A 27,045-nucleotide genomic window follows, 5' to 3' on the forward strand; every position below is an offset into this window, starting at 1 on the left:
GTTTGTAGCCAGGATTTTGGGTCAGGCCCGTTTCAAGTTTGGATATAATATGGAAAAACATCTGTTTTGGGGTTTTGTTTGCAAAACTGGAAGAAAATCATTTTTGAGGTCTAAACATTTTTCAGAAACAAATTGTGTCTATTATTTTTCATTTCCAAGTTTCTAGGCAGTATCCAAACCCACACAAAGGGCTTTTCACAAAGGCTGACCTGAGCAGAAATCAAAGCCTATGATTGTGAGATTTTTCAGCCCAATTTTGCAGTCTCAGAAAAGGTTTGTTAGGGGAAGAAGCTGAACGTTTGCAACTTGTCACCAGTTATTTCTGGCATTTTCTGGTTCCCTCTGGCCCTATAATACCACAGCTTATCCTGCTTGGAATTTGACCACATCTGCTTCCAGTTCCAGCTGAAATCAGGAAGTGCAGATGTGGGTGAAAAAAAAAAAATCAGTGAATGGTTTTCAAGTTTCAGAAAAAAATTTGTGTCAGTTCTTAGATTTACTAGCTTGCTTCACTCACCATACAGGCACTGGAGCCCGCTCCTACTGCCAAAAATAAGGGGAAAGGCTCATTGCCTAAGACTACATTTTGGACTGATTACTATGTAGATCCCTCTCTCTGCACAGGCATAGAAGAGTAAGATCATGGGTCAGAAAGAGATGACAATGCTGTTAGTTAACAGTGAGGGTCATTGCCAGACAGCTTTAAGAGCTCTAACATAACTGCCAGGGCTCTCTATGCAGCTTGATTAATCAGTTTATCATGGGGATAATGATATGGATGTCCTTTGCAAAGTGCTTTGAAATCTACTAATTAAAAGCACAATATAAGAGTATAATGATAACTGTACTTTTAGCTAACATCTGCCCTTGCTGAACAATTGTGTATAAACATATCTTTACATGTAATCTTTAAATCATTTCTCAAAGGTTAAAACAGTAATCAATATAAAAATAAATTATGTAAGTCCAAGTATTGGGAACTGTTCAAGGAATTCCAACAACATAATATACCCAAACCAAATTATATTCATATGGGAACTTCAAGAGCACCTGGCAAACCCGGATACTTTCATATACTCTAGATGGGTGGGTGAGTGCCTGCATCTAACCTAACTACTGAGAGTGACCTATGGTCATACCTGAAGAAGAGGAATCTTGGTATTTCGGAAGAAAGGCTGCAGTACCACCGTGAAATTCTCCTGGGTGTCATACCTGCCAGACTCCACTAGCTTCCGAGTGCTGTTCTGTAAGAGACAAAAAAGACCATCATCAACCCACCAACCACTTTGTCACCCTTAAATGGTGTGTAGGGCATGTAGCTGCACTTCCACCCTTGGGCTGACACAGTCAGGGATCACAGACCTTCAGGGCACATGGCAAAACCCATTTTTTTGCCCTAGTGGCTGAAGAGGTTGAAACATGATGGAGTGATTGTTTATGAGGGATGGAGGTTGGGTGAGGAAAGTCCCACTTATGGGTTTGTGTTAGGGATAGAGTTTTCCTGCTGATTTTGCCACACTGATATTTTTAATAATAACAAAGGTACCCAGAATAGTAGATGGGCACTTTTTGTATATGTTGTTATAAATTGCAACAGACAGATTGCTGGATATCCCTCTGCCCTGCTTCAGTTGTAGGCAAAGCCACTGCACTCATCCCGGCAGATGTACCTGGTAGGCTCTGGTAGCTTCCATCACCATCGCTAGCTCTTGTGACGCTTCTGTCACTGGAAGAACACAACTACACAGATCTCTGCAGAAGAGGTTACAGAAGTGAGAGAAACATACAGCATTAGAGCAGAGTGTAGATTCAAGAGACACTCACCCATTGCCATTTGGCATCCACACCACCTGGGAGCAGTGCTGGATGTCTATATACACCTCTACCCCGATATAACGCAACCTGATATAACACGAATTCGGATAGAACGCAGTAAAGCAGTGCTCCGGGTGGGGTGGGGCTGCACACTCTGGTGGATCAAAGCAAGTTCGATATAACGCAGTTTCACCTATAACACGGTAAGATTTTTTGGCTCCCGAGGACAGCGTTATATCGGGGTAGAGTTGTACTACCCTTTCTATAAGAGTGCCAGATGGTCTTTGCCATCTTGCACAATCTAAAGCCATGGTTTTATCTGCCCCTTTGCCCTACATGAGTGGTGCAGCTCACATATCAGTTTGGCTACCTCTAAGCATTTCAAGGTGATATGCACTGCACTGTGTCACTCTATGTCCCATTATCTTTGGGCACCTAAGGGTATGTCTACACTGCAGCTGGGACATGCAATTCCAAGCTGGGCAGATGTATGTGTGCTAGCTCTTCTTGATCTAGCAAATGTATCAACCTGAGCTGGGAATTGTGCCTCCCAGCTGCAGTGTAGATGTACCCTATAACCATAGCCAGTGGAGTCCAATCCTCTATAACTCTAGGCTTACCCCAGGGAGCCCAACAGACTCCAATGACACCACCAGACAAAGAACCCTAATGCCAAAACCCATATCAAATCCAGGGAACCCTACCAGCCCCAAGCCTAACGCTCATGGAGAGCCTTACTCTAAACTGGGGAATGCTGCCACCTGGAACCCTAACCCTAGCCTGAAAAGCTCTTCCAATTATTACCCCAACCCTCGCCCTCCTTTATGGGACACTAACCCTAGACCTGAGAGCCCTACCTTCTGGAACCTTAACATTAGCATGGGAGTCCTATCCTCTTGAACCCTACCCATTAATACCCTAACCATCGCTAAGGGAGCTCTACCCATTATTATTCCAACCCTTGCCCAAGGAGCCCTACCCTCTGTAACCATAACCCTTGTCCAGGGAGGCATATCACTTATTACCCATACTCTCCCCAGGGCAGCCCTACAGTCAGGGCCGGCTCTAGGTTTTTTGCTGCCCCAAGCAAAAAAAAATTTGGCTGCCCCCCTACCCCACTGCACCCTCCTGCTGCCCCAGCCCTGGGTCACTGGTAACTCGCTCCCAGGGCGGGTCATTCAGCAGGAATTTTGGATATGCACAGAACACAGACAGGATTGGTTCCCATATGGTTACAGAACTGCAGTAAAGTGGAACAATTTTCAGCTTGTGTGATTGAAGGATATCTGGATGCATATTATAAGACTGTCCTACATAAATGAGGAAAAGTTGAGGTGCCTTTATTATTCTTTTGTTCCATTCTTTGTTTCTATGGGGAATTTGCCAAGGCAATATCACTGTCTTCCTTTTAAACAAATAAAATTAAAACTTAAAAAAAATAATAATAATAATAAATAAATAAAAAAAAGCAATGGCTGTTGAAAATAGCAATTCCAGTCATAATAACCACTGGGAAGCATTTCTTGCTCAATTTATTCTACTTTTTCTACAGCAAGTTACAGTGGATCAGTATATTTGATTTGGGAGAAATGAAGTAACACTGCCCAAACTGAGCTTGAGCACTCCTGAATTTTGAGGGTGTTCAAATCTGGAAGGCAGGTGCTGGATTCCCTTTCTGAATATTAGCTAAATCTGGAAAAGAAAAGTCAGTTTCTGCTTCCATGGCTCAGAAGTGTAAATCCTCCTACGTGCCTGGTACTGTATCTAAAGCTGCCCAGGTCCTAGTAGAGCCTCCCCTCCCTTACGTTTCATTTTAAATTCTAGTGGGATCTCCCTTGCTAGGCTTCAGATAGAGAGGTGCACTGTCCATTTAGTCCACCCAATTCTTTCTTTGGGGGAGAGCCCAGGGCTGGGGTGGCAGGAGGTGCGGGGGGGGGGGAGGGGGAGAAGAGCCCAGGGCTGGGGTGGCAGGAGGTGCAGGTGGGGGCCAGAGCTGGGGCGGTAGAGAGTGCGGGTGCAGGGGGGGGGGGGGAGAGAAGAGCCCAGGGCTGGGGCGGCAGGAGGTGCAGGTGGGGGGAGAGCCCAGGGCTGGGGCAGCAGGACGTGCGGGTGGGGGGAGAGCCCAGGGCTGGGGCGGCAGGAGGTGCTGGTGGGGGGGGGGAGAGCCCAGGGATGGGGCAGCAGGGGGGTGCAGGTGGGGGCCAGAGCTCAGGCAGCAGGGGGTGTGGGCAGGGGAGAGTCCAGGGCTGGGGCAACACAGGGATGCAGGGGTGGGGGGCGGCAAAAAACCTAGGGCTGGCTCTGTCCCTACCATTTACAGCAAGCTGCAGCATGAGGTTTCAGTTCCACACTCCTTCCCCCTCCCTTTCCTGTTAATTGCAGCCGAGGGAATGCTGGGAAATGTAGTTCTTTCCCTACTCCAGGGCTGGCTCTATAGGCAGGGAGCTAACCAAGGAACTACTGCTCCCAGGGCTCCCTGTTGGTTCTCAGCTCCCATGCTGGATTCTTGTGCCTCTGCAAATTTGCTGCCCCAAGCACTTGCTTGCTTTGCTGGTGCCTAGAGCCGGCCCTGCCTACAGTATGGAACCTGAACCCTCCCCAGGTTTCCTCCATAGAGAAGTAAGGAATCGAATTTTGTCTTTTCTCCCACTGAGAGTCACCGCAGATGCTAGAGTAGGCGAAAGCTGCCTTACTCAGTGAGATGTGTGGGGCACTGTACTTGGTTATCCAGAAACATCTGCCTCAAGGGGAGGAGGTCCATTACTTCAACCAGATTGACCAGAGCCCTGGGAACCTGAAAGGAAAGTCAGAGATTTGCTTGGCAGGAGCTGGTCATGCAAATTGCAATGCCTTTATTTTAAAGCACAGAGCACAAGTGCAGCTCCCCATTCCTGCCCTGGTTAACTACTCAATTATTGACCTTTCCTCTCCACCTCACTTGACTGAACCTTCCCTCCTCCTGCCCCGGGTTGTATGTTGGTGTCTCATTTGTCAGGCCATCTCTCAGCATTAGAGATGAAGGCAGTGTAGCCTGCATTATAGAACATATTGGGATACATTTGGTTCAAGGGCCACCCCTTGGCTACCCCACAGCTACTAGAACTGGGGAAGGAACAAGCAATGCTGACCAATGAGTTACTAAAACCACTTACTTCTGCATGCAGAATGTCGAGGGCTTCTTGAATGCGGCTGGTGAAATTTACAGCTGAATAGTAATTCTCATCGAAAAAGAAGAGAAGCAGGAGTTACTGCCAATGACGGCTCACAAATGGCTTGAGACAACAAAAAGATATTGCGCTGGGTATTCATTCCCATCCCCTTTCTTCCGCTATGCTAGGCTGTGGTCAGTGGAATGTTCTTGCTCCCTTCCAGAAACCAAGTGGCTCAGTTATACCATTACTCCACCCTCAAATGAAGATAGGCTGAGTACAACTTTGGCTTTTCTAGAGCTCCCTGTTGAGCTGTAGCAGACTGAGTCAATGTCCAATGGGCCCCTCATCTCTGGCTGAGGGAAAGAACCAAGTGGTAAGTGTGTTCGAATGGGGGTCAGTCAAAAACTGATAAAACATAGGCACAAATGTTTTCAGTGTGTGTCATTCTACTGCTATCCATTGACATCATTAGCAGGCAAGGACACACCGGCTATAAACATCTGGCAGCGGCACAGGAGCTTGGCTAGGCCTATTTAGCTGCAAGGATCCCCCCACTCTGTTGCACCCTCAGTGTGCTAGTGGTAGTGAAAAGGATTGTGTACAAAAAAGACAATGCAGAGCCGGGTTTAGAACTAGGGGTGAGGGGCATGAGAGGTCTCACATTCTCTTTCTGGCAGCCACAATCTGAAGCAGCATAAAATCTCTGTAGCACTGACCATTACAGAAACTTCCGACATGCTCCCTCCTGCCTCCAACACCATCCTGTGCCAGGACTCGTGGGGGGAGGTGAGGTGGGCGGTGTTGGACTACTTGTGGTGGCCTAACACAGTGCAGAACCAGGACACTTCTTCCCTGGTTAGCTGTGGGGCTTTTCCAGCCCCTGTATACTAGGGTTACCATACGTCCGGATTTCCCCAGACATGTCCGGCTTTTTGGTGCTCAAATCCCCGTCCGGGGGGAATTTCCAAAAAGCCGGACATGTCCGGGGAAATAGGGAGGCATAAGCCAGGGTCTGCCCGGCCCCAGCACGATCCGCCGGGTCCGCAGCGCAGCCCAGCCCAGCCCAGCTGCCCCGGCTACAGGCTTCCCTCGTGGGCGGGGACCCCCCGGCCACTGGGGGACCCTTCCTGTGGCCCCCTTGCCCTGTGTGGCTCGGAACCTGGCGCCGTGGGAGCTGTTTCCGGCGGGGACAACAGGCCGGGGAACGTGCTCGGCAGGGGCAGGAAGGAGGCTGCGGCTGGGGCTGCAGGGACCCGCACCGCCCCGGTCGCCGCTGAGCGTCTGAAGACCGTGCCAGGCAGAGGCTGCCGGGTGAGCGGGGGAGCAGGGCAGTGGGGGGGCGCAGAGGCTGTTGGGTGAGGAGGAGCAGGGCAGGCAGGGGCATAGAGGCTGCAGGGGCAGGGGGGTGCAGGGGCAGGGCAGGCGGGGGGCACAGAGGCTGCAGGGGTAGGGGGGTGCAGGGGCTGCCGGGCAAGTGGGGAACTGGGGCTGCAGGGCAAGGAGGAGCAGGGCAGGCAGGGACATAGAGGCGGCAGGGGCAGGGGGGTGCAGGGGCAGGGCAGGCAGAGGGCGCAGAGGCTGCAGGGGCAGGGGGGTGCAGGGGCTGCAGGGCGAGGAGGAGCAGGGAAGGCAGGGGCATAGAGGCTGCAGGGGCAGGGGGGGCAGGGGCAGGGGGGGCAGGGGCTGCAGGGCGAGTGGTGAGCAGGGGCTGCAGGGTCGGGGGGTGCAGGGGCTGCAGGGCGAGTGGGGAGCAGGGGTCTCAGAGGCTGCAGGGGCGGAGGGGCGCAGAGGCAGGGCAGGCGGGGGACGCAGAGGCTGTAGGGGCGGGAGGTGCAGGGGCTGCAAGGCGAGTGGGGAACAGGGGTCTCAGAGGCTGCAGGGGCGGGAGGTGCAGGGGCTGCAAGGCAAGTGGGGAGCAGGGGTCTCAGAGGCTGCAGGGGTGGGGGGGAACAGAGGCTGCAGGGCGAGCAGGGAAGCACTTAGCAACCCCCAACCAAGATCAGAGCGGGAGGGAGGAGGGGGAATGCAGGGTGCTCAGAGGAGGGGGCAGAGTTGGGGCAGGGACTTTGGGGAAGGGGCGGGGCCGGGTTGGGGCGGGGCCAGGGGTAGGGAAGGGGCGGAGTTGGGGCAGGGCCAGGGCCCCGTGGAGTGTTGAAATATGGTAATCCTACTGTATACCACCAGAGCAGAGAGGGAAGAATCCTGTCCTCTCTTCCTCTCCCCATGCCCCAGTCATGGTCAAGAAAGGCAGGCTTTTTTCTCTCTCTCTCCCCCCACACACATAATGGCTGGTTCCTACTCCACAGCAAGCAAGCCGAGACCACAACAATCTTAGTCTGGGGCTGCTAGCTGTTTAAAACTAGGCACTGCCAGCAGAGTATCTATCAGGACACACAGACCCCACAGTACTCTACAAAATTCAGCTTTGTCTGGCATATTGGGTGACCCTCAGAACTCAGGGACTTCCTTTCCCCTACCTGCAACCTTGGATTTCATGGGACGCAGAGGCTAGCTTTCCTCACACTGGTGTTTTTACATCCACACCAATCAGCCTTGCTGCCATGCCAGCTCCTCAATCCTGCTACTTACAGGGTCTTTGCAGTAGTTGCACAGATCATTGGCTCCAATTAACACAGTGATGATCTTCCAGTCAGTGTTGAAATCAATTCTCTGTATAAAGAAAAAAAAAGCGTAAGTTAATTATGTTCCCAACTGATGCGCACACTGGGTATCTTTGGAGGCAGATCTGTCCCATGAAGCAATATCTGTTCCTTTTCATGCTGTGAAATTAAACATGCTGCGTTCCAGTCAACTCACCGGATCACTTTTCATTAGTCTCACCAGGGCTCTTACTTGGTCTGGTAATTTCCTGTGGAGAAGGACAATTAGTGAGCCTTAGAGGAGACCAGCATCAATAGGAAGAATATTTATCCAGGTATCTATATGGCCCTGGGGCATCTCAAACTCATGAGTGAATGTATCCTCACACTATTCCTGTGAGGTAGCATTCTCCTCCCCATTTTATAGATGGGGAACTGAGACACAGAGACTAAAGTGACTTGTCCAGATTCACACGGGAAGTCTGTGTCAGAAAGGAATTGAATCCAGATCTCAGTCCTGTCCAGTGTTTTAACCTCAAGACCATCCTTCCTTCACCTTGTTTCACTCCCTAGAGAGTAGCTGAGAAAAAAAAAATCCATAGCTTTTTGGATGCCAGGTAGAGCAAACCCCTTGTCAGCTGACAGCACCATTAGAATTGTTGGATCAGTTTATTTCTTATAGACTAAAACTGCAAAGGAGCGCCAAACCCAAGGCTCTGAAAAATCCCCTGCATTAACAGTTGTGTCTGCACTGAATATTTCCAAACCTACATTGACTCTAAGGAAATGTGCACAGTAACTATTGAAACAAACTTCTCATGTTCCCAGGATCACAGCTCAGAGTCAGCACTTCACACTCTAGTATGTGCAAAGCAATGATTCCAAAGCTTTTTCGGCCCTGATGAAAACTGAAGCACGTATCCAGGACACTCCGGAGGAGGCTAACAAGACAGCCTTGTAATAGCCATGCTAGATCTATAAAAAGCTTTGCTATGAATTCTAGGTTACCTATGCTAAACTGCTGGACCTCATTTAGCTGCTCAATCATCACATTGATCCTCTAATATGCACAGAATCTGAATGGAAAGCTTTGGCCTTGCAGCAGCTTCATGGTTTTGGAATGAGCTGCTCCTCCCCCTGGGCCCTTGCTAGAAATACTTTACTGACTGTACATCATTTCATGACGTACATCTGCTGATACTAATGAGCCTGACACACACATGATTTACATAGTAATCGGAACTTTGCTTTCCTTTGCTGTACGGCATATATCATAGGAGCAAGAGGTATTTCCCCTCTTCCTGCAATCTGACACATAGCTCTCACTAAGGGTTTGTCTACACAGCAAGTTAGTGCATGGCTAGCCATGATGTAAATCTGCAGTGCACTAGCTTGCCATGCACTATCGGCACATTTGGACACTGCTACTGCAGACTAACAGTTCCATAGTGTGCGCTTGATGTAGTCCCAACAACCAACCACAAGTGGTCAGGAGTCAGGAACTCCCTTTTACATTTCATTCTGTAAGATGGCACTTTCATGCACACAACACCGCCCGCCTGCACGCCCCAACATTAAGATAGGATTCAAGGTTGACACAAAGGGGAAACCACCACCTATTGAATCACCAATGTCCCTTCTGCAGCAATTTGGATTTACCATGGAGCTCTACCTTTCAAGCACTGACCAACCTAGCTGATAAGATGTGACAAGATCACTGCTTCAGAAAATATCCCACAGGCACTTCCACACTTGGGTCTAGGCCACATTTAAATCTAGATTTTCAGAGATGGGGGAGGTGTATTAACTCATTACTTCACTTATTCCCCCTCTTCCATGCCTCCCATTCTTGTTCTTCAACTTTTAGTTTCATTTTTCAAGTAAAGTTTGAGATGTCCTCTAAGGCTTCAATTCAGCAAAGCACTTAGATCATAGAATATCAGGGTTGGAAGGGACCTCAGGAGATCATCTAATTCAACCCCCTGCTCAAAGCAGGACCAATCCCCAGACAGATTTTTTCCCCAAGATTCCTAAATGGCCCCCTCAAGGATTGAGCTCACAACCCTGGGTTTAATAGGCCAATGCTCAAACCACTGAGCTATCCTTCCCTATCTCTTATGTTAAGTGTATGCTTAAGTATTTTGGCTGAATAGGGATGGACTAAATCATGTGCTTACAGTCAAGCATATGCTTAATTGCTTTTGCCTGATCAGGACCTAAGACGGTATCTTCCTTCCACGTATCTAGGCATGGCAGAATTCAAGTTTTATTTTTTTATAATTTCAACAGACAATTTCAACGTTTATTTTTAAGCATTTTTTCTATTTTTATCCATTTAAATTTTCACGGTTGTGCAGAATTATGGGGTTTAAGCAATTTTTTTATATTTATCTATTTAAATTTTCCTGGCTGCAGGAGATTATGGGGGAGATAAAAATCAGGCAATGGGGGGCCAGACAATAATTAAAGACAGTAGATGATGATTAAAAATTAAAGCTTTATAAATTTAAAACACAAACTGTCACCATCACATCGAAATGTACACAGTAAATATCCTTAAATCAAACACTAATAAGTTATCAAGCAACATTTTTTTATACTTTATCTAACGGGAATTTCAATTATCAATGGAAATTTTTTCATTGGTTTGTGCTTGTGCAGTGAAATCAATGTATACTGGCATTTACTGATAAAAAAATCTATTCCTTCCAAGCCTACACATATCCAACAAGTTCATTAAAACCAGCCTTTTCAGAAGTGGCCACTCATTTTTAGCCACTCAGCCTGAAAAAACTTTGAGCCTGATTTTCAGAACTGATGAGTGCCCACCACTGCACTTGATAGCAGCAGATGGCTCAGCTCCTCTGGAAAGCAGGCTCAAGATGGGCACCCAAAAACTGAGGCACACCAAATAATTCAATTTTGAAACTCTCGGCCTTAGCTCTCATTTACAGGCCATCTTTTTACCTCTGGATGACAGGAAGAGGAATCTCTTTGGCTCAAAGAATGAACCCTTAGCAGCATTACAAATACAGAACCACATATTTGAATCAGGAGAAACTATCCCATCCTCTTTATGTCCAATGCCATGAAATCAGTGAACTATATGGAGATAAAACTTATCTCCTTAGATAAAGCTATAAATAAAGTGTGATAGAAATAAACTCTACTAAGGGTGTCTCAGAGTTCAGGGACGTTACCATAGTGTCTGTTTATACAGAAAACACACTCATGTGCTGCTTTCCTTCGCTGTCATAGGCCTTCCACATGAGGAGATGGAGGGAAAGGGCAAGGACTGGTGGGTGGGGTGAGGCTGGACAGGCGGGGAATCAGAAGGAGTCTGTGAGCGTTGTTTTCTTCACCCCCGCTGAACATTTATAAAAGTAAAAATATTGCTGGGAAAGCTGAGCAGCTCCACTTCCTATCTCTGCCCAATCCAGGTCCTCTGGTGTGGCAGGTGGAAAGAGGAGAAGTTCACCTCCTCACACCGGTGACCCAGCAAGGGTACAAGAACTCACTTGTTTCTCAAGATTTGTACACGAGTTTGCATTTTGCAGTATAAGTACATGGGAATCACTTAGTACCTGTTCAGTTTCTCCACCTTAGTATTTGATTTTACACTACGGACCTAACTCACACCTGCTGTAAGAGTATGCAGCTCAACCGTCTTCATAGAGTCATAGACTTTAAAGTCAGAAGGGACCATTGTGATCATCTAGTCTTCAGTGACTATTAAGTTGCACCCTCTTGTATCAGATCTGAATTTGGGTCAGATACTTAGCTGCAAATTCAACTTCCAAATGAAGCAGTGTCTGTGGCTTACTCAGATTTGCCCCCATCTTGAATTTTACAGGAAGCTAGAGATGATCATTAACATCAGCTACAAATAGTTTTTCACTTATCTAAGAGTTCAGAGTATGTTCCCTGAAAGGTTCTGGCCAGGGCCGGCTCCAGGCACCAGCTTGTCAAGCCGATCGCGGCTTTTTTGTTTTGTTTTGTTTTTTGTTTTTTGGCTGCTTGGGGCAGCCAAAACCCTGGAGCCGGCCCTGATTCTGGCTTGAGAGCCCTGGAAAATGAAGTTCTTTATTCATCCACCCCACAGTTACTTCACTGGGAGTGCAGGCTTCGACAGTTCTAGGGTTACCATATTTTGTGCCTCCAAATGGAGGACACTCCCCGGGGGCCCGGCCCTGCCCCCAACCCCGCCCATGCCCCCCGCCCCAACTCCGCCCCCTCCCAAAGTCTCTGCCCCCTCCCCTGCTTCCCGCGAACATTTGAGTCCCGGGAAGCCTGTAGCAGGTAAGGGGGTGTGGGGGGAGGAGGCGCGGCCCAGGCTGGCCCCCAGCGGCTCCAGCCTGGGTCGGCTCGGGCCCTGGGGTGCCGGCCCCGGCCGACCACCCCCGGCGGCCCGGCGCACCTCCCGGCTCCCCGACCCCGGACCGGCTCCCCGACCCCGGCCCGGCTCCTGGCTCCCCGGCCCGGCTCCCGGCCCCGCGGGCCCGGCCCGGCTCCCCGAACCCGGCCCGGCTCCGCGGGCCCGGCCCGGCCCGGCTCCCCGAACCCGGCCCGGCTCCCCGAACCCGGCCCGGCTCCCCGAACCCGGCCCGGCTCCCCGAACCCGGCCCCGCGGGCCTGGCCCGGCACCGCGCGCCCGGCCCAGCCCGGCCCGGCACTGCGACCCTGGCCCGGCCTGGCCCCCCACCCGGCACCGCGCGCCCGGCCCGGCACCATGCCCCCGGCCCCGCACCGGCCCCGGCCCCAGACAAAGAGGCCCCGGCCGAGCCCTCCCAATTTTCCCGGACATGCCCGGCTTTTGGGGATTTCCCCCCGGACGGGGATTTGAGCCCCCAAAAGCCGGACATGTCCGGGAAAATCCGGACGTATGGTAACCCTACACAGTTCCCTTAGCCATGAACTGAAGGGACCGCACATCCAGAGAGGAGAAGGTAGCTCAGATTCCATGCCGCTGGCACTCTTGGCATCCCAGTTGAGACTTCCCACGAGGGTCCAATTAGCGCCAGCTGTACTGATGGCCTTTGTCATGTGGACAACTGTCCCCTAGGGACTAGACTGACATATCATGATGCTCAATTCAAATGGGCTACCAGACAGACATCTGATGGAAAAGACATGATTGCTGCTGACCTGAGCTGTATTCACACTGGTGACCTAGAACTGAAAGACTCTTATCCTGTTTCCAATCCCCTATGGTAATCAGCCAACCTGATGTACCTTTTATACCAAATAAGGTAGGGACTGCTGATTTAATTGCTTTCTGATTTTCATGCTGTAAGATCAGCCCAGGATATTAGATCCTTAAACCCTGCAGGAGTTTCCTGTTCACCCAGGAGTCACTTCATTTGGAAATAAAAATGAATTCATTATAGAATGAAAATCCCTCCTTTTGCAGGGGTAGGGGGCAGAGGAAGATATTTCATAGCATCTAGCCAATGACTCCCATTTTGTCAGTGAATATTAGGGTGAGTCAAATCATTCTTTCAACCTGCAGGAGAAATCACTCCTGAAACATTAAAATGATATCTTGATCATGATAAAACCTTAACAATCATCACTTAGGGAGAGCCAATGTAGGAGCTCTCTTGTCTTCCAGATTTAGCTGCCAAGTGGAGCTGCTGGGGAAATGGTGGATTATTTTTTTAAATAAGAGAAAGATTGAAACAAGAGTCTTTTTAGCACTACCAATCACCAAAGTCAAATACAAGCACAATCAGCCAGAAATCCTGCCCAAACGGTGGCTGTGCCCAAGTCTGTGGCCAGCTGTTTAATTATTTAAATACAGTATTAAGCCTCCCATCCTGCCCCATCATCTCGCCGTCAGAAGATGAGACTTCTAAAATGAGAACTTGGATTCTCTTCCTAGAGAGGATAACACCAGGGATTAAGTATGCAGCCGCCTTCCATGAGACTACTTCTCCCAAGTATGGCTGAAAGCAAAGGGACATATTCAAACCGCTTGAGGCTGCTACTACATTGAAATCAAAGGAATTGCAGCCAATTACACCAGGTCTAAAACTGGCCTAAAGCCTATGCCTGGCTGTCACCTGTCCTCATCTCTTCAAAAGACTCTAGCAGCCTGATTGGTTGCTTGGTATTTTTGCTATCTCTCTCCACCACTCCTCCCCACCCTTCCAAATGTTTGAGGCCTTAAACATCGAAGCTGCAGGACCGGCAGACCTCCTGCGGGCATGCCACCGAAAGCCACCTGCCTGCCGCCCTCACAGCAACCGGCAGGCCGCCCCCGCTTGGCTTCCCGCCCCAGGCACGCGCTTGCTGAGCTGGTGCCTGGAGCCGCCCCTGGACTACGGTAAGGACACCACACTCACTTTTGCTAGTAAATGGTGATCCCAGGTCTCGAGAAGTCAAAGGCTAATGCACTAACCCACTCTTCCCTCCAATCTGTATTCCTAGCTGTACTGCTTCTTCCATCGTACAATGAAGCTCTCCTTTGGGACAAGGCATTTCCACTGGTGTGCTTACTATTGTTGTGATCCAAGGGGTCCTGTCACATGCTTCATTATATCACATGGCTTTCTTAGGAAAATCAAGTGAGCCATTCGGTTTATGCTCAGTACAGCAGAAGCTCTGGAGCATGAGCCAGGCACCAACTTGAAGTACCGCCAGACTGGTTTTGCTTGCTATTAAGCGCAAGTTATAACAGCACGAGACACATCAAAGGAAGTTATATGAAGCAGCCACATCCCTGCATCCCAAAGGAGGGGGGGGGGGGGGAAATCAGCTTACTCAGCCACTGCTCCAGGAACTGCCTGATTGAGAAAGGCATTCGGCTCACTTGCTCCCCCTGTGCCAGTCGAGTAACCCGTGAGGTTAAGGTTGAACTCCCGAAGGATATCTGAAGAAGGAAGAGGATAATGAGAAGAGAGTGACCCCACTTGCTCATCACAGAGTGGAGAAGACTAGTATACACCATGCCCCCCTAGATTCTTGGTTTGTTTTCGGAGAAGGCTGCTGCTTGTTCTCCACTTACCTTGCTGTGCCCACCCAAGGGAAGCAGAATATTGGGCACTGCTGTGTCAGCCCAGTGATGCCAGAGGCGTAATCATTTAGTGTAGATTGTCAGACAGCTGGGGAATGCACTGGATCAAGTTGTCTCCTGACTCAGACCTGGTGCAATCCCACTGACATCAAGTACAATCATGGGGGGAGGTGGACAGAGCATGTACAGGCACATTGTATGTGACCACCCTGCACATTACCATGGTTAAAGCTTGAATGAGAAACCCCCTGGTCAGCAGGCAGCCATTCTGTCAGGGAGCCAGAAGGGCCCTTGGTCTGGTTGATCTGGAAGGAGCTGAGAGAAGCTTCTCTTCAGGGCCGGCTCCAGGGTTTTGGCCGCCCGAAGCAGCCAAAACGAAACAAAAACAAAACAACAACAAAAAGCCGCGATCGCGATCTGCGGCGGCAATTCGGCGGGAGGTCCTTCACTCCCAGGCGGAGTGAGGGACCGTCCGCCGAATTCCCGCCGAATACCTGGACGTGCCGCCCCTCTCCAGAGCGGCCGCCCCAAGCACCTGCTTGAGAAGCTGGTGCCTGGAGCCGGCCCTGCTTCTCTTAGCTGGAAGTTCTATTGTGCATATCTTTACAGCTATGCAACATCATGTGCTGATCGCAGACCTGTGTATTAAATGCTTCCATGCAAGGCAGTGAATTGTTCACAGCCCCTCTCTGTTCATTATCTTAGTACTCTTGCTCAAAAATAAAAAAATAAAAACCACCACAAACACCCCTGTGTCTGTGAGGGCAGAGAATGTGTTGCTAGTCACAACAAAGAAAGCCACAATTATATTAAAGGTTCCATTTATAAATTGTTTATAAAGGATTAATAAATGGCTTCATTTTAAATAAAGGGATTAATAAAAAGTTTTAATAAATGATTAATCAATTTTAGTGTGCCATAAATCAATAGTGGTTTATAACCATGGTTTATAACTTTCTAAGACTCCTTCTACTGATGTGCTTATAACCACCTATTATATACTTACTACAAAGGTCTGTAATATGCTTATAACATGGATTAGCCCTTTATAAATGAAACCTTAATATAACGTGTAATTCAAAAAATGTGCTGAAACTTCACAGCCAGATGTAGTGGGTGCCAAACCACCAATCTGAGTTTTGAGAATAGTTGCAAAGTTGATTGACAGGAAAATTCCACAATTCCCAGCAGTGTAGACACACAAATATTCAGCAATATTCACTTAAAATATCTGGTCTTGGCAAACATCCCTATCTGGAAAGGGACTTGCTAGAGCATTTGCAGAAACCTAACACAAACAGGGCACAAAAACAGTCACAGCAAGCTTATTTTAAAAAATCAAATTAATATTCTCTGAGGCTTTTTTGCAGCCTCCTTGCAGCTTCACTGATGAGGCAGCCCAGAGGATCAATGAAAATATGGGCCATTTCCACGAATGTCCAGTCTTGTGAATTACCCCAACATAGATTTTAAAATGTTAAGAGAAGTTCACGGTAAGTTTGCTGCCCACATCATAGTCCTGGTGTACCAATCAGTCCATTCTCTCCCTTGAATCTTGGCAACAGCAAAGCTTCTACTTACTAGGCAGGGTTGTTACATTCTTTAACGAAGCATCCCCTCCAATACTGCAATTGGAAAGAGAAGCAAAGACTAAGTCATTAATCTTTTAGCTTTGCTCAGACAATAAGATGATAGATGACAAGTACCTAAGACAGATTTCCTGTCCTTGCCGGGAGGATATGAAGGATCCATGACACTTGGAAACTAGAGGTGTTTCACAACTAGGTGGAGGGATCCAGATCTAAGTGATTGTTTAGGGCTTGAGTGAGATTTTTGGTAGCACTGATGCTGCCAGAAGGGTTCATGTGTGGGTTTTGCAGCTGAGAATGTGAGGTCAGGTCATTAGTTGTGGGAATGCAGGAGCACCTGGCTGCTGGGAGAATGGTTGGAATTAAGTCACTTTTTCAGGGAGGGGAGAAACTGCAGGTGGATTTAAACATCCCAGGTCTCCAGAAGTCAAAGGCCGCAGGTGGATTTAAACATCCCCTGCAGTGTTTACCCCAGGCTATGGATTTTGGGGCTGGTACATGAGAACATGTTAATGTGAAATTGGCCAGACGAACGTCTCTGTCCAAGCTGCTGAGTGAAGCGGACAATTTAAATAGTGAAAAATAAACATGACTGTTAAAATTTGTTTGGGTGTAACAATCCAAGGTGTCTGTAGGGACACAGGAAAGGAAAAGGTTTGGTATATGTATATAATATTTATATATGGACTGTTTTCCATTGAGTGATTCTACCTAGAAGCCTGATCCTGCAAACACTACAGGACAATGGGACTATTCATGGTAACAAGAGTTACTATCTTACATGGTGGAAGAACCAACCTCAATTCCAGCAGTACAAAGCAACACCAAAGCCAATTCAACCAGCCTTCTATGGATTCTCCCTGCATTGAGGGCTCCTTGACTGACAGATAGCTGCTGTAGTGGCTCTGATTCATTTCTACATGGCACAAGTGTATCCAGGGAGAAGAATGGCTGGAACATTCTTACGCTCTGGTGGTTCTCAGCTACCAGAATGACTCCTTGTGGCTGGGGGCATTTGGCTGCTTTAACCTGTAACAGGGGGCCAGCACAATACAAAAACAACAAGGAGTCTGGTGGCACCTTAAAGACTAACAGATTTATTTGGGCATAAGCTTTCGTGAGTAAAAACCTCACTTCTTCGGATGCAAGTGAGGTTTTTACTCACGAAAGCTTATGCCCAAATAAATCTGTTAGTCTTTAAGGTGCCACCAGACTCCTTGTTGTTTTTGTAGATACAGACTAACACGGCTACCCCCTGATACTTGACACAATACAAAGTTTCCTTGGCCCCTTCTCTGGTCTTGCACTGAGCACAGCTGAGTTGTACCAGGAAATCTGGCCCTTTATCTCTATGAGGGTGATGAGGAGTGGAGGGAAGATCTCTAGCCAAACAGCAGCAGCAAATAAGTGATTTATATGCAGAACCTTTTCTTTTCTTTGTTAACAAAAGCTTAGAAAGTGCAAACCTTGTGAACAGCTCTCTTGAATGACAGCAGCTGTGATTTGTTTGCCCTGGTGATTTTTTACTGGCTTTGGCGAGAGATATCTATTTACCTACCCATTCATATAAATCAATCCAGTGTGTGAAACCCTCTGTGTATGAGAAGTCAAAAAGCTAGTGACTGGAATTGGTTAAAAATGTATTGCTGAATTTCTTTAAAAAACAAAAATTACATTTATGACAAAAAACAAATTTTCAAAAGAAATGCCAAACCCAACAAATGAATTTTTCCCCAGTTTTTTGACAATTGAAAAAAAAAAAAAAAAAGAACTTTTTCATGGGAAACAAAATATATTTCCTCGCTTCCTTTATTAATGACTTACCTCCAAGCCAGCCCCCGATACTCTGTGTTCATATCCAAGATATTGTTTGGTTCAGCTCCAATTCCATTACCAGCCTAAAAAAAATTTAAACCAAGACAAAGACTGAACTATTAACATTTTGGCCATACATATATTTGGTGATCTTAATTTTTTATTTAATAAACAGGTCTCTCCTTAAAAGCCTGTTACATTTGGGCTTGTGATACTTTGGCACCTGGCTTTTCAGGAAGAGTGTTATGAAAAATAGCACCAATTCATTTTTAAAAATTCTTTATATAGTATTGCTGTACACATGGCATAAACAAAATAGATGAGTGCATGGTATAGTATATAAAGGTTGCATTGGCATGAGTCTGAATGAGCTGTATAATTCATTCAGGGTTTCACTACTCATAAGTAATGCAGCCATCTCAAACTCCAGCCAATAAAATCTTCAGGGCAGCTGTACCACCATTTCCCCTGGATATGAGTTTTGTCACATGACAGGAGATTGAACATTAAAACAGCCATGCAATGGGCCAAATTCTGCCCTCAGATATGTATGTGTAACTGCTATTTCTCCAAAGACTAAACGTATCCATAGTTCCTACACAAGGGTATGAGATACCAAAATAGCAGCAACAACTGCTGTATCTCATACTATCAGATAGTATCGCGTGGCAACTGTAGTTGAATCCTGACTATAGCGATCAACATGGTATGTAATTATTCAAATGTTTGTGCTGATTTCAATGGGCTCATGGATGCAGAAATCTGCAACATCAGACCTGCCAGAAAGTTGGGTGGTGTGCGTGCACAAATATTCTTAGGACTCCATTATTTGGAAGTGAAATGCCTACTAAACACATGAAAGGAGATCATCCTCACTGAGGACTAAGGCCATGGTGAGTTTGATAAAGAAACTGGTTATCAGTTAATCAAGCACAGTGAAGAGTCTGAATATTTTGGCTCTTTTCTTTCGCACTCATCTCCAAACAGGCAAAAGCCATTTTACTTAACTAGGAAAAAAAACCCTGCACCACAAGAGAAGGCAATAGCTAATTACCAGGCAGAACGAACTGAGACACAGGTTCTGCAGTACATCCTATTCAGCAGAGCACTTAACCTTGTGCTTAACTTAGAGTATGTGCTTAAGCCCCACTGATTTCAATGGGACTTACCCTCTGGCCTCAGATCCAGCAAAGCATTTAAGCAGGTGCTTAAATGACCTGCCTAAATTCATACAATTCAGGTGCAATGTTAGGATTGGAATCCAGGAGATCTGACACCTTGTCCCCTGCTCTAGATCTCGGTCTTCTGCCTATCAATGAGTATTTCACTACCCCAGCACAAGTCTCAGCTCCTCCCTCCAACCCCCACCCCAGTCTGAGCAGGCAGAACATTCTGTTGTTCCATCAGCAAACACAAAAAACAAGACAGAAAAAGCACAAAGCTCCTTACAGTCAAAGAATCCCCCAGGGCTGCTATCACTCGCACATCAGCTGGTTTGAGGGCATGCACTGTAAGGCAAAGAGATGCAGTTAAACCTGAACGGGGAACAGAACCACGCTTTTCCATCACTGCTAGATATGAGAGCAAGGAGCAAGTCATGCCGCATTGCTGGAGGCCAGTGACCAACCTCCAGTGTTAGGGAGACCAGAATGAGGATAGGGTGATTCAGTATTACAGAGAAGGCGTGTTGACAGTAACTGCTGCAACAAGGCAGAGCAGGGTACGAAAAGAGGCATTATGCTCATAAACAAGTTGAATACTACCAGGTATTGGACCACAAACTATGGAGTCCTGCCTTCAAATCCACTGACCTAAGCACTAGACCACTCCATTTATAGGATGTGTCAGCCCTTAAATTTTGCACAGTGCAGGAGTTATCTGCAGTAAATAAGTTGACTGCAATCACTTCATCTGAATAGTCCCTACAAGGATGGTTTGGCATCATACCTCTTAATTAGCTATAGCAAGTAAGGTCCTTGCTTGGCATAATTTTTCCACAGTCCAATAATTAATAATTATTTAAGCATAATTAAACAAAACATTCCTTGAGATGCTGTTGAAAGAAACAGTCTCCTACCCTAAGCAGGCAAGGTTACCTGAAGTGGGAGAAGAGCTGGATGGAGCCCTGTCCTCACACAGCAGCTGGCTCCCATGATTCTAAAAGAAGAGAAGACAGGCAAAGGGAACTGAATAATTTTAGACCAGGAAACAAACATAATAAATATATCCCTGTTTGTCTGTAATTAATCAAGCAGACGTTAGTCACTGAATTCAATCGGTCACACTCAGGGCATGTCTACACTTGAAACTTCTTGTGGTTTTGTGTGTCTATTAAGTGATTGGCAATAACTATAGTGGAGGAGTGCATACATACCACTTTGTTAAGCCACGATTAAGGTAGCTTTCCCTGGTATTATTGCAGCTGCACAGCACAGCAGTGTTACAAAATAAGTGCTCAGTGTTATGGTCAGACATCCCACAGTGCACTGCTCTGCTGCTGTGCTGTATGCATTCTCGAATTTTTTTGTGCCGTGCTTTGTGCAATGCCTACCAGCAGGCAATGAAATTCTGGAGCTTAAGGTCAAACTGTATAATTCTCATAATTCCTCCCTGTTTCATCCCATCATCCAACTGTTTTTTGAGAGCCAGCCTTTCCCCATTTCAAAGCACTGCCAGGCAGCATAGAGAAACATTGGTGAGGCAGCAAAACACCTACATGAGAGTTCAGTATGAAAATGTAGGAGGCTATTGCCATCTGGAAGCTTGCCACCCCAATTGCTACCAGTCAGTAGCTAACCGGTTTGGTGTAGGTAAATCAACTGTTGGGGCTTTTGTCATGGAGGTGTGACCTGCTATCAAGAAAATTTTGCTCCCCAGGTCACAAGACTGGGCAATGCAGAGGAGGTTATTAATGGGTTTGCACAGTTGGGGTTTTGAACTCTACTGGGCTTTTGATGAGATCCATGTGCCTATTCTCTGCCCCCCTCCTTCACTTCAGGCTTCAGAGTTCATCAACAAAAAGGGATATTTCTCCATGGTGCTACGAACCTAATTGGTGACCACGGAAGGGTCACCAATATAAATGTAGAGTGGTCTGGGAAGGTTCATGATGCCAGGACCTTTAGAAACTCTAGCCTATTTTCTGCAATGAGAAATAGTACTTCTGCTCCATGAACTCTATGGACACTGATGGTGTTGCCATTTTTCTATCATCCAGGGAGACTTACTGCTTCCCTGGCTTATGAAGCTTTTTACTTGACACTTGGTTAAGCAAAAGGAATTGTAACTATACCCTGGGCAGCTTCAGAATGATAATGGAATGTGCATTTGGAAGACTGAAAAGGTAAATGGAAGATTCTGACACTGAGGCTGATGAGAAGCATCTTGGTACATTAGCTCCTTGCTGTGTTTTGCCCAACCTTTGTGAGAGCAAGGAAGAGAGCCTTGCATGTGTATAGGAGCTGGAGATGGGTAGACTTAGAAAACATTTTGGTCAGATAAGAGGCCTCTACAAAATGACGCAGCTACTCATGGGCACAGAGTGGCGGACACACTGTGCTCACACTGAATCGAGGGGCCGCTTGTGAAGAATGCACATGCTTTTGTATAAGGCATTTATCAGAATTACTGTACATGTCTTCTGTACGTATATTGGTAGAAGGATTTAATTATACTTGAAATGCGTACAGCAGTTTATGGGGATTTTTAGTACATTTTATGTGTGCCTTGTAAGATAGGGCTTGTTTTGATGTTATTGTTCATGTGAATTTTATGACAGTGATTCTGGACATTTCAGTGAATGATTCAAGACTCCGCTATGACCATAAAGACATTTTCAATTCTATTTAATCAATACCAATGGATACACCATATTGAACATTCATAAAGCTGTGCAAAATTAGACAGTTTCATGTGCTTCAGAAGGTTTGACTGCCTCTTCAGCAACAGCACGTGTCTGCTATGCTGGCCATTTGCCTGTCCTTTCTTTCCCCCTTTCCTCACGCCAGTGGAAAGAGGAAAAAATGAACATTTATCCAAATTGTAGACTCCATTCTAAGAGTGATAAAATGTTGCTTTTTCCTTGATTTTGGAGTTTTATTCCCATAGGCTCTTTCCAATCTTGGCCAAACTTGGCAATCATTAGAAGTTTTCAATCTTCCAGGTTTGTGTAGGCATATGGTGGGAGGAGGTGGCTGGGTGTGTGTGTTGGGGTGGGGGAGAGAGGAAACTTTGGGGAAGGGTTAATAAATGTCAGGTGGGTTGTGTGGGGTGGCTAGCTAAAACAGGGCACAGTAGAGTTAGGCTAATATTGCATGTACATATCTGCAGGCTATCCATGCTTTGGAGAATGCTACCCTGAGCATGTCCCCAAAAGAGAGAGAAGGTTTCTGTTCAAAAAGACAATGGGCAAACAAGGAAGATATGCCAGGCTGCTGTTTGCCAGGATGGTGCCCCCAGAACTGGCCCAGGAGTGGAAGGAAACTGCGAGTTATAAGGACAGTTCCCAGAGAGCTGCTTTGCTGTGCAATCTCCATGCCAAGCCAAAGAGTGCTCTATTTTTAAATGTCTTGTTTTTAACACCTACAGTTGAGCATACAGTACTCCGCAAAATTCAAAGAATTCTACCTTAACAGCATGAGGAGGGGGGCAATTTAGGGATGGGGGCAAAAATCTATCTGGGGATTGTTCCTGCTTTGAACAGGGGGTTGGACTAGATGACCTCCTGAGGTCCCTTCCAACCTTCATATTCTATTCTATTCTATGATTTACAGCAAGTGCCTTACAGTCTTGCTTTTTTGAAATCGTTTGTAGTGTGATTTAAGCTATTTGCCCTCAGCCTTGAGCCCACATAAGGTAGAAGGTATCAGTGACATTGTGAGCCAGACACATAACTTTTGATTTTCTGTATGTGCTGCTACAATAAAAGTGCCTGTCCTTCAAAGAACCTCATGGAGGCACGGCATGGATTAACCATTGGGGGAGTGGGGCAGGAGGAAGAAGCCAGCAAGCAGTGTGCTTGAAGGGGAGGGGGTGCAGTGGGAGACAGCAAGACTAAGTGGTGTGTGTGTGTGTGTGTATGTTTGCATAGTCATAGAAAAAAAGGCCAGGAGAGTTTCTACTGTTTCTGGTAGGGCTGCCATTTTGAGTGGCAGAAAGGGGGAGGGGATTAAAAACCCAAGAGGCAGAGAGAAGGTAGATCAACATGGCAGTGCCCTTACAGGACCCTCAGCTAAGTTGTTTAACTCCCTCTCTGTACAGCTGTATTTTAATATAACATTCAATGCTTACTAGAAATGGTCCCCGCCCCAGTTTAGGGTTCAGGCTGATCCTCTGGCTGTGATTCATGGGAAGAGGCATCCTGGATATCCGTGACTGTGTCTTGGGGTTCATGGGTCAATCAGGGAGTCCACGGAATGCGGAGGTTGAGTGGTGGTATCTCCAGCATACATGCATCCAGCTTCTCGCATACATGCATCCAGCTTCTCATGGATCCAGCAGACCGTGTTAGGTCTCCCTGGGGTTCTGTTGCAGGTAGCATTCCTGTTGTCCAGCCACAGCTCATCTGTCTTACTGCAGTCCTGGAGAGCCCCCCTCTTTTACATTTGTCTTGCTTCCTGCTTGTAGACCTATGCTGAGTGACAGCCTTTCAGATGGGCCTTATCATATTCCTCTCCCAAGAAGGCAGTGAAGTCCAGGATTTTAGTATTGGTCCACAGTGAAGCATGACTGCTGAATAATCAGGAGTATGACACAGATACGTGAACTTCACTGGAGCTGGAATTGTCAAGGATAGCACCTGGCTGCATGCCAGTACTGAAACTGTTCAGGATGATTAGACAGACCAACACAGGTAGCTGGCAAAGCAGTGTGGGATACCAGTACGTAGACATGGTAGATGTGCACCAGTTGTTTCAGGATGGAGATGTAGCCACACCTATTTAGTTGTGGATAATCTCATTCTGCATCTCAGCAAACCCGCTTCTAAAGTGGGCTTACTAATGTGTGTTAAAAAGGCCAGCTGATTCACAACCAAATAGTGTGTGTGCGGATGCAAGGCACTTTAATGTGAGATAACTCAAGTTAAATAACACATTTCAAATGTCGACAAGCCTTTAGTTTTATTCAGATTGGAAAAGCAATCCTGGCTGATTAACGTGGTACTTGAATACGTGCAGCTGTGGTTGGTTATGCAAGCCATTTCCACAGCCCTAGAGCTACCTTCCTTTTTTTTTTTTTTTTTGAACCCTTAACCTCCTAAATTCCTCCAGTGATCAATTATTGTGCAGACTTTACCTGATCTGGTTCCTGTGCTGGGGTCGGCGTAGCAGATGATGGTAGCGGTGTTGTTACGTCTGGCGTAGTTTGGTTGGGGTACGTATAATTGCTGTTCCTGTACGTCCTGAGAAATGACTCAGCCTATGAAATAAGGAAATGTGAGTCAACATGAAGCTGCAGAAGAATATATGGAGATATCTGTTCCCCAGCCACCAATTCAAATATGCCTCTAGACCATTAAAATTACTGCATATTCTTAGGAATTAAAAAGGGCCCTGCTCCTCTAACTAGTTTTGCAGACATATTTAGGAGTCATATAAATAAAGAAACATCTGAAATATATGAGTAATGCTATGCTAAACACACTCTCTCTCTCGGACACTCTCAGTGCCCTTTACCAGTTTGACTAACAACATCTAATTATTATAGCAAAAGCTGTTAAACATTCTGAACCAGCTGGTGTCAGGGTAGCAGTACTGATTTCAGGAGGGCTATGTGGACTGACACCAGCCAAGGATCTGACCCTTCACTTTACTTTCCCCGTTGATGCTGTTTGAAGTGTGAAAAATAAATACTCAGCTTGGATGGTGAAGTTAGACTGGTCTGTTTAGGCAGGTTTGATTTCCAGCTTTCATGCACTAACACAAAGCTGCTGTCTTTGTGCCAGCCTTTGAGGGCCTGGGTGCCAGGAGTTTTCCTCTCTCTTGCAGTCCATTCTCATTGGGAAGCATATATGTCCCAGGTGCTAACTACCCAAAAGTAGGGTGACCAGATGTCCCGATTTTATAGGGACAGTCCTGATATTTGGGGCTTTTTCCTATTTAGGCTCCTATTACTTCCCATCCCCTGTCCCGATTTTTCACACTTGCTATCTGGTCACCCTACCCAAAAGGAGGAAGGGAGAGAGAGGACAGGGAGCATCCAGCATCCTCTCCAAGGTGGTGGAGCTACTACTCTGGAACGCACTGCACAAGATCCCCCATGAAAAGCTCTGACTGCTTTACAAATGAACAATGCGGCATGTGGCACATACATGAATATTTTTCAACCTACCTGACTCGGACATTTGAGAGTTATCACCGTTTCAAGAAAATCTGCATCTGTCTTGTTCCCAACGGGTTCCAACTGCATGGCAGAAAGAAAACATGGGAGAGAAGAAATAAAATGAGAACCAGAATGGAAGAGCATATATAGCTGATTATCATCAGCCTATGGAAACAAGTAGAACAGCAAGAAAATTGCTATGTACTGTATCTATCTATGTTGAAATAGCAGCTAAACCCACAAAAGTCACTGCCCCAGGATTTTATCATCTTTAAAACATATTTTACATATTAAATTAACTACTTTCCATATTAGGAATGTAGCATGTGTGATGTAATATCCTACACTTTGATTATCTCTTGGTGCAAGGTCTTAGGTGCTTAGCCTTTACAAGAATATACCCCAGGATATATTCTTTGACACAGCCAGTTTGTGTCCAGGTGACTTTACATTACAGAGGGAAACAAGTGCCCACCTGTTGTAAACACAATTCTGTTCTCACCAGAGGTAGGGTGGTTCAGCAGCTAAATAGTGGGTCATTGTTCTTTGCTGCGAAAGAACAGGGTGGAGAAGACAGAGACAGAGACCTGCAGTCTTACCATGTTGTTCCACAAGGCACGAGCAGCCTGGGAATGAGTCTTCTGGTGAAAGTGGAAACAGTCTGGGGCAAAATACGAGCTGTCAGGCAACCCCTCCTGGGGAAAGAGACAGGTACTGTCACAAGAGGGGTAAGTATATGACCAAAAATGCCAGCATATGATGTATTATTACATTCCTCTTCCAACAAAAACTCTGTTACCCCAGAACTCGAAAATAGTCATGAGGGCCTCTGAGAACAAGATAGTTACCATCCTGGGCCAGATCAAGCCACTGACTGAGAACTTAAGAATTCTGTAGCACTTTTACAAATATGATTCAAACTTACAGCTAATACAATTTGCCATGTCTGAGGCCAAGGTTCCACAGGCACTCAGCAGTATTACCAACAATCTCTATCCTCTCCATAACGTTTCCCGCTGCTTTGGATTGTGGCTCACTTGAACTGGACAAACTAACAAAGCAGAGCACTGAGGGTCAAATTTAGAGTTGGTATAAGGGGTTCAAGTTTAATGATTCAGAGGAGTGGCACCAGGTCTGAATCTGGCTCATGGTTTTTTACCTCAGTCTTTGGAATGGTCACTCTCTGCAGAAATGGCTGCACAACCACTGTGAAATCTTCCTTGGTGTCATACCTTCCACTTTCAACTAATTGGTGGGTTTCCTCCTAAAAAAGGCAGAACAATCACTCACTGCTCCTTTTCTTGCATTCTGCTTATTAGGCCCCAGGCTGACCCTCTTGCAGAAGTCTCATTAACCGAACATGCAAAACCTGAAACCAAGAACAACTCCCTTCTTGTACAAGGCAGTGAGCGCATGAGCTTCTTGAAACATTGGCTTGCAAAAACCCAAATTAGAAAACTACTCATTTGATTTTCCTTATCAGAAAGGCATCGTGGAGGGCTGCAGATGGCCTACTGCTCAAAAGCCAGCTGACTGACCTAGGGAGAGCCCCCACTTTATTAGGATTTCCCATCATGGGGTGCCAGGGATTTTTCTTGAACCACTGAAATACTTTCAGTTCAGCTGATCTCCATCACAAGAGTTCATTCTTGAACTACCAGCGCTCCTCAATTTAATCCAATTTCCCAGCAAGAGGAGTATCCAGAACTGCTGCTTCAACTGAATCTCTGATCCATCTG

General features: G+C 46.7%; 1 protein-coding gene across 1 annotated transcript in view; it reads right to left on the reverse strand.

Annotated features, from left to right (window-relative positions):
- PLB1 (phospholipase B1) overlaps nucleotides 1-27,045 on the reverse strand; it is a 123,751-nt gene that overhangs the window by 33,404 nt on the left and 63,302 nt on the right. Inside the window, 15 exon segments of the mRNA XM_054021455.1 lie at nucleotides 1,140-1,244; nucleotides 1,671-1,752; nucleotides 4,509-4,609; nucleotides 4,968-5,033; nucleotides 7,557-7,637; nucleotides 7,785-7,836; nucleotides 14,330-14,438; nucleotides 16,164-16,207; nucleotides 17,996-18,069; nucleotides 19,436-19,494; nucleotides 20,083-20,143; nucleotides 24,281-24,403; nucleotides 25,316-25,387; nucleotides 25,906-26,001; nucleotides 26,466-26,570. Of these exon segments, the coding sequence (XP_053877430.1) occupies nucleotides 1,140-1,244; nucleotides 1,671-1,752; nucleotides 4,509-4,609; nucleotides 4,968-5,033; nucleotides 7,557-7,637; nucleotides 7,785-7,836; nucleotides 14,330-14,438; nucleotides 16,164-16,207; nucleotides 17,996-18,069; nucleotides 19,436-19,494; nucleotides 20,083-20,143; nucleotides 24,281-24,403; nucleotides 25,316-25,387; nucleotides 25,906-26,001; nucleotides 26,466-26,570 (1,230 nt within the window).

The sequence above is a fragment of the Malaclemys terrapin genome, chromosome 3, assembly GCF_027887155.1.
Source record: "Malaclemys terrapin pileata isolate rMalTer1 chromosome 3, rMalTer1.hap1, whole genome shotgun sequence".
Classification (NCBI taxonomy): Eukaryota; Metazoa; Chordata; order Testudines; family Emydidae; genus Malaclemys; species Malaclemys terrapin.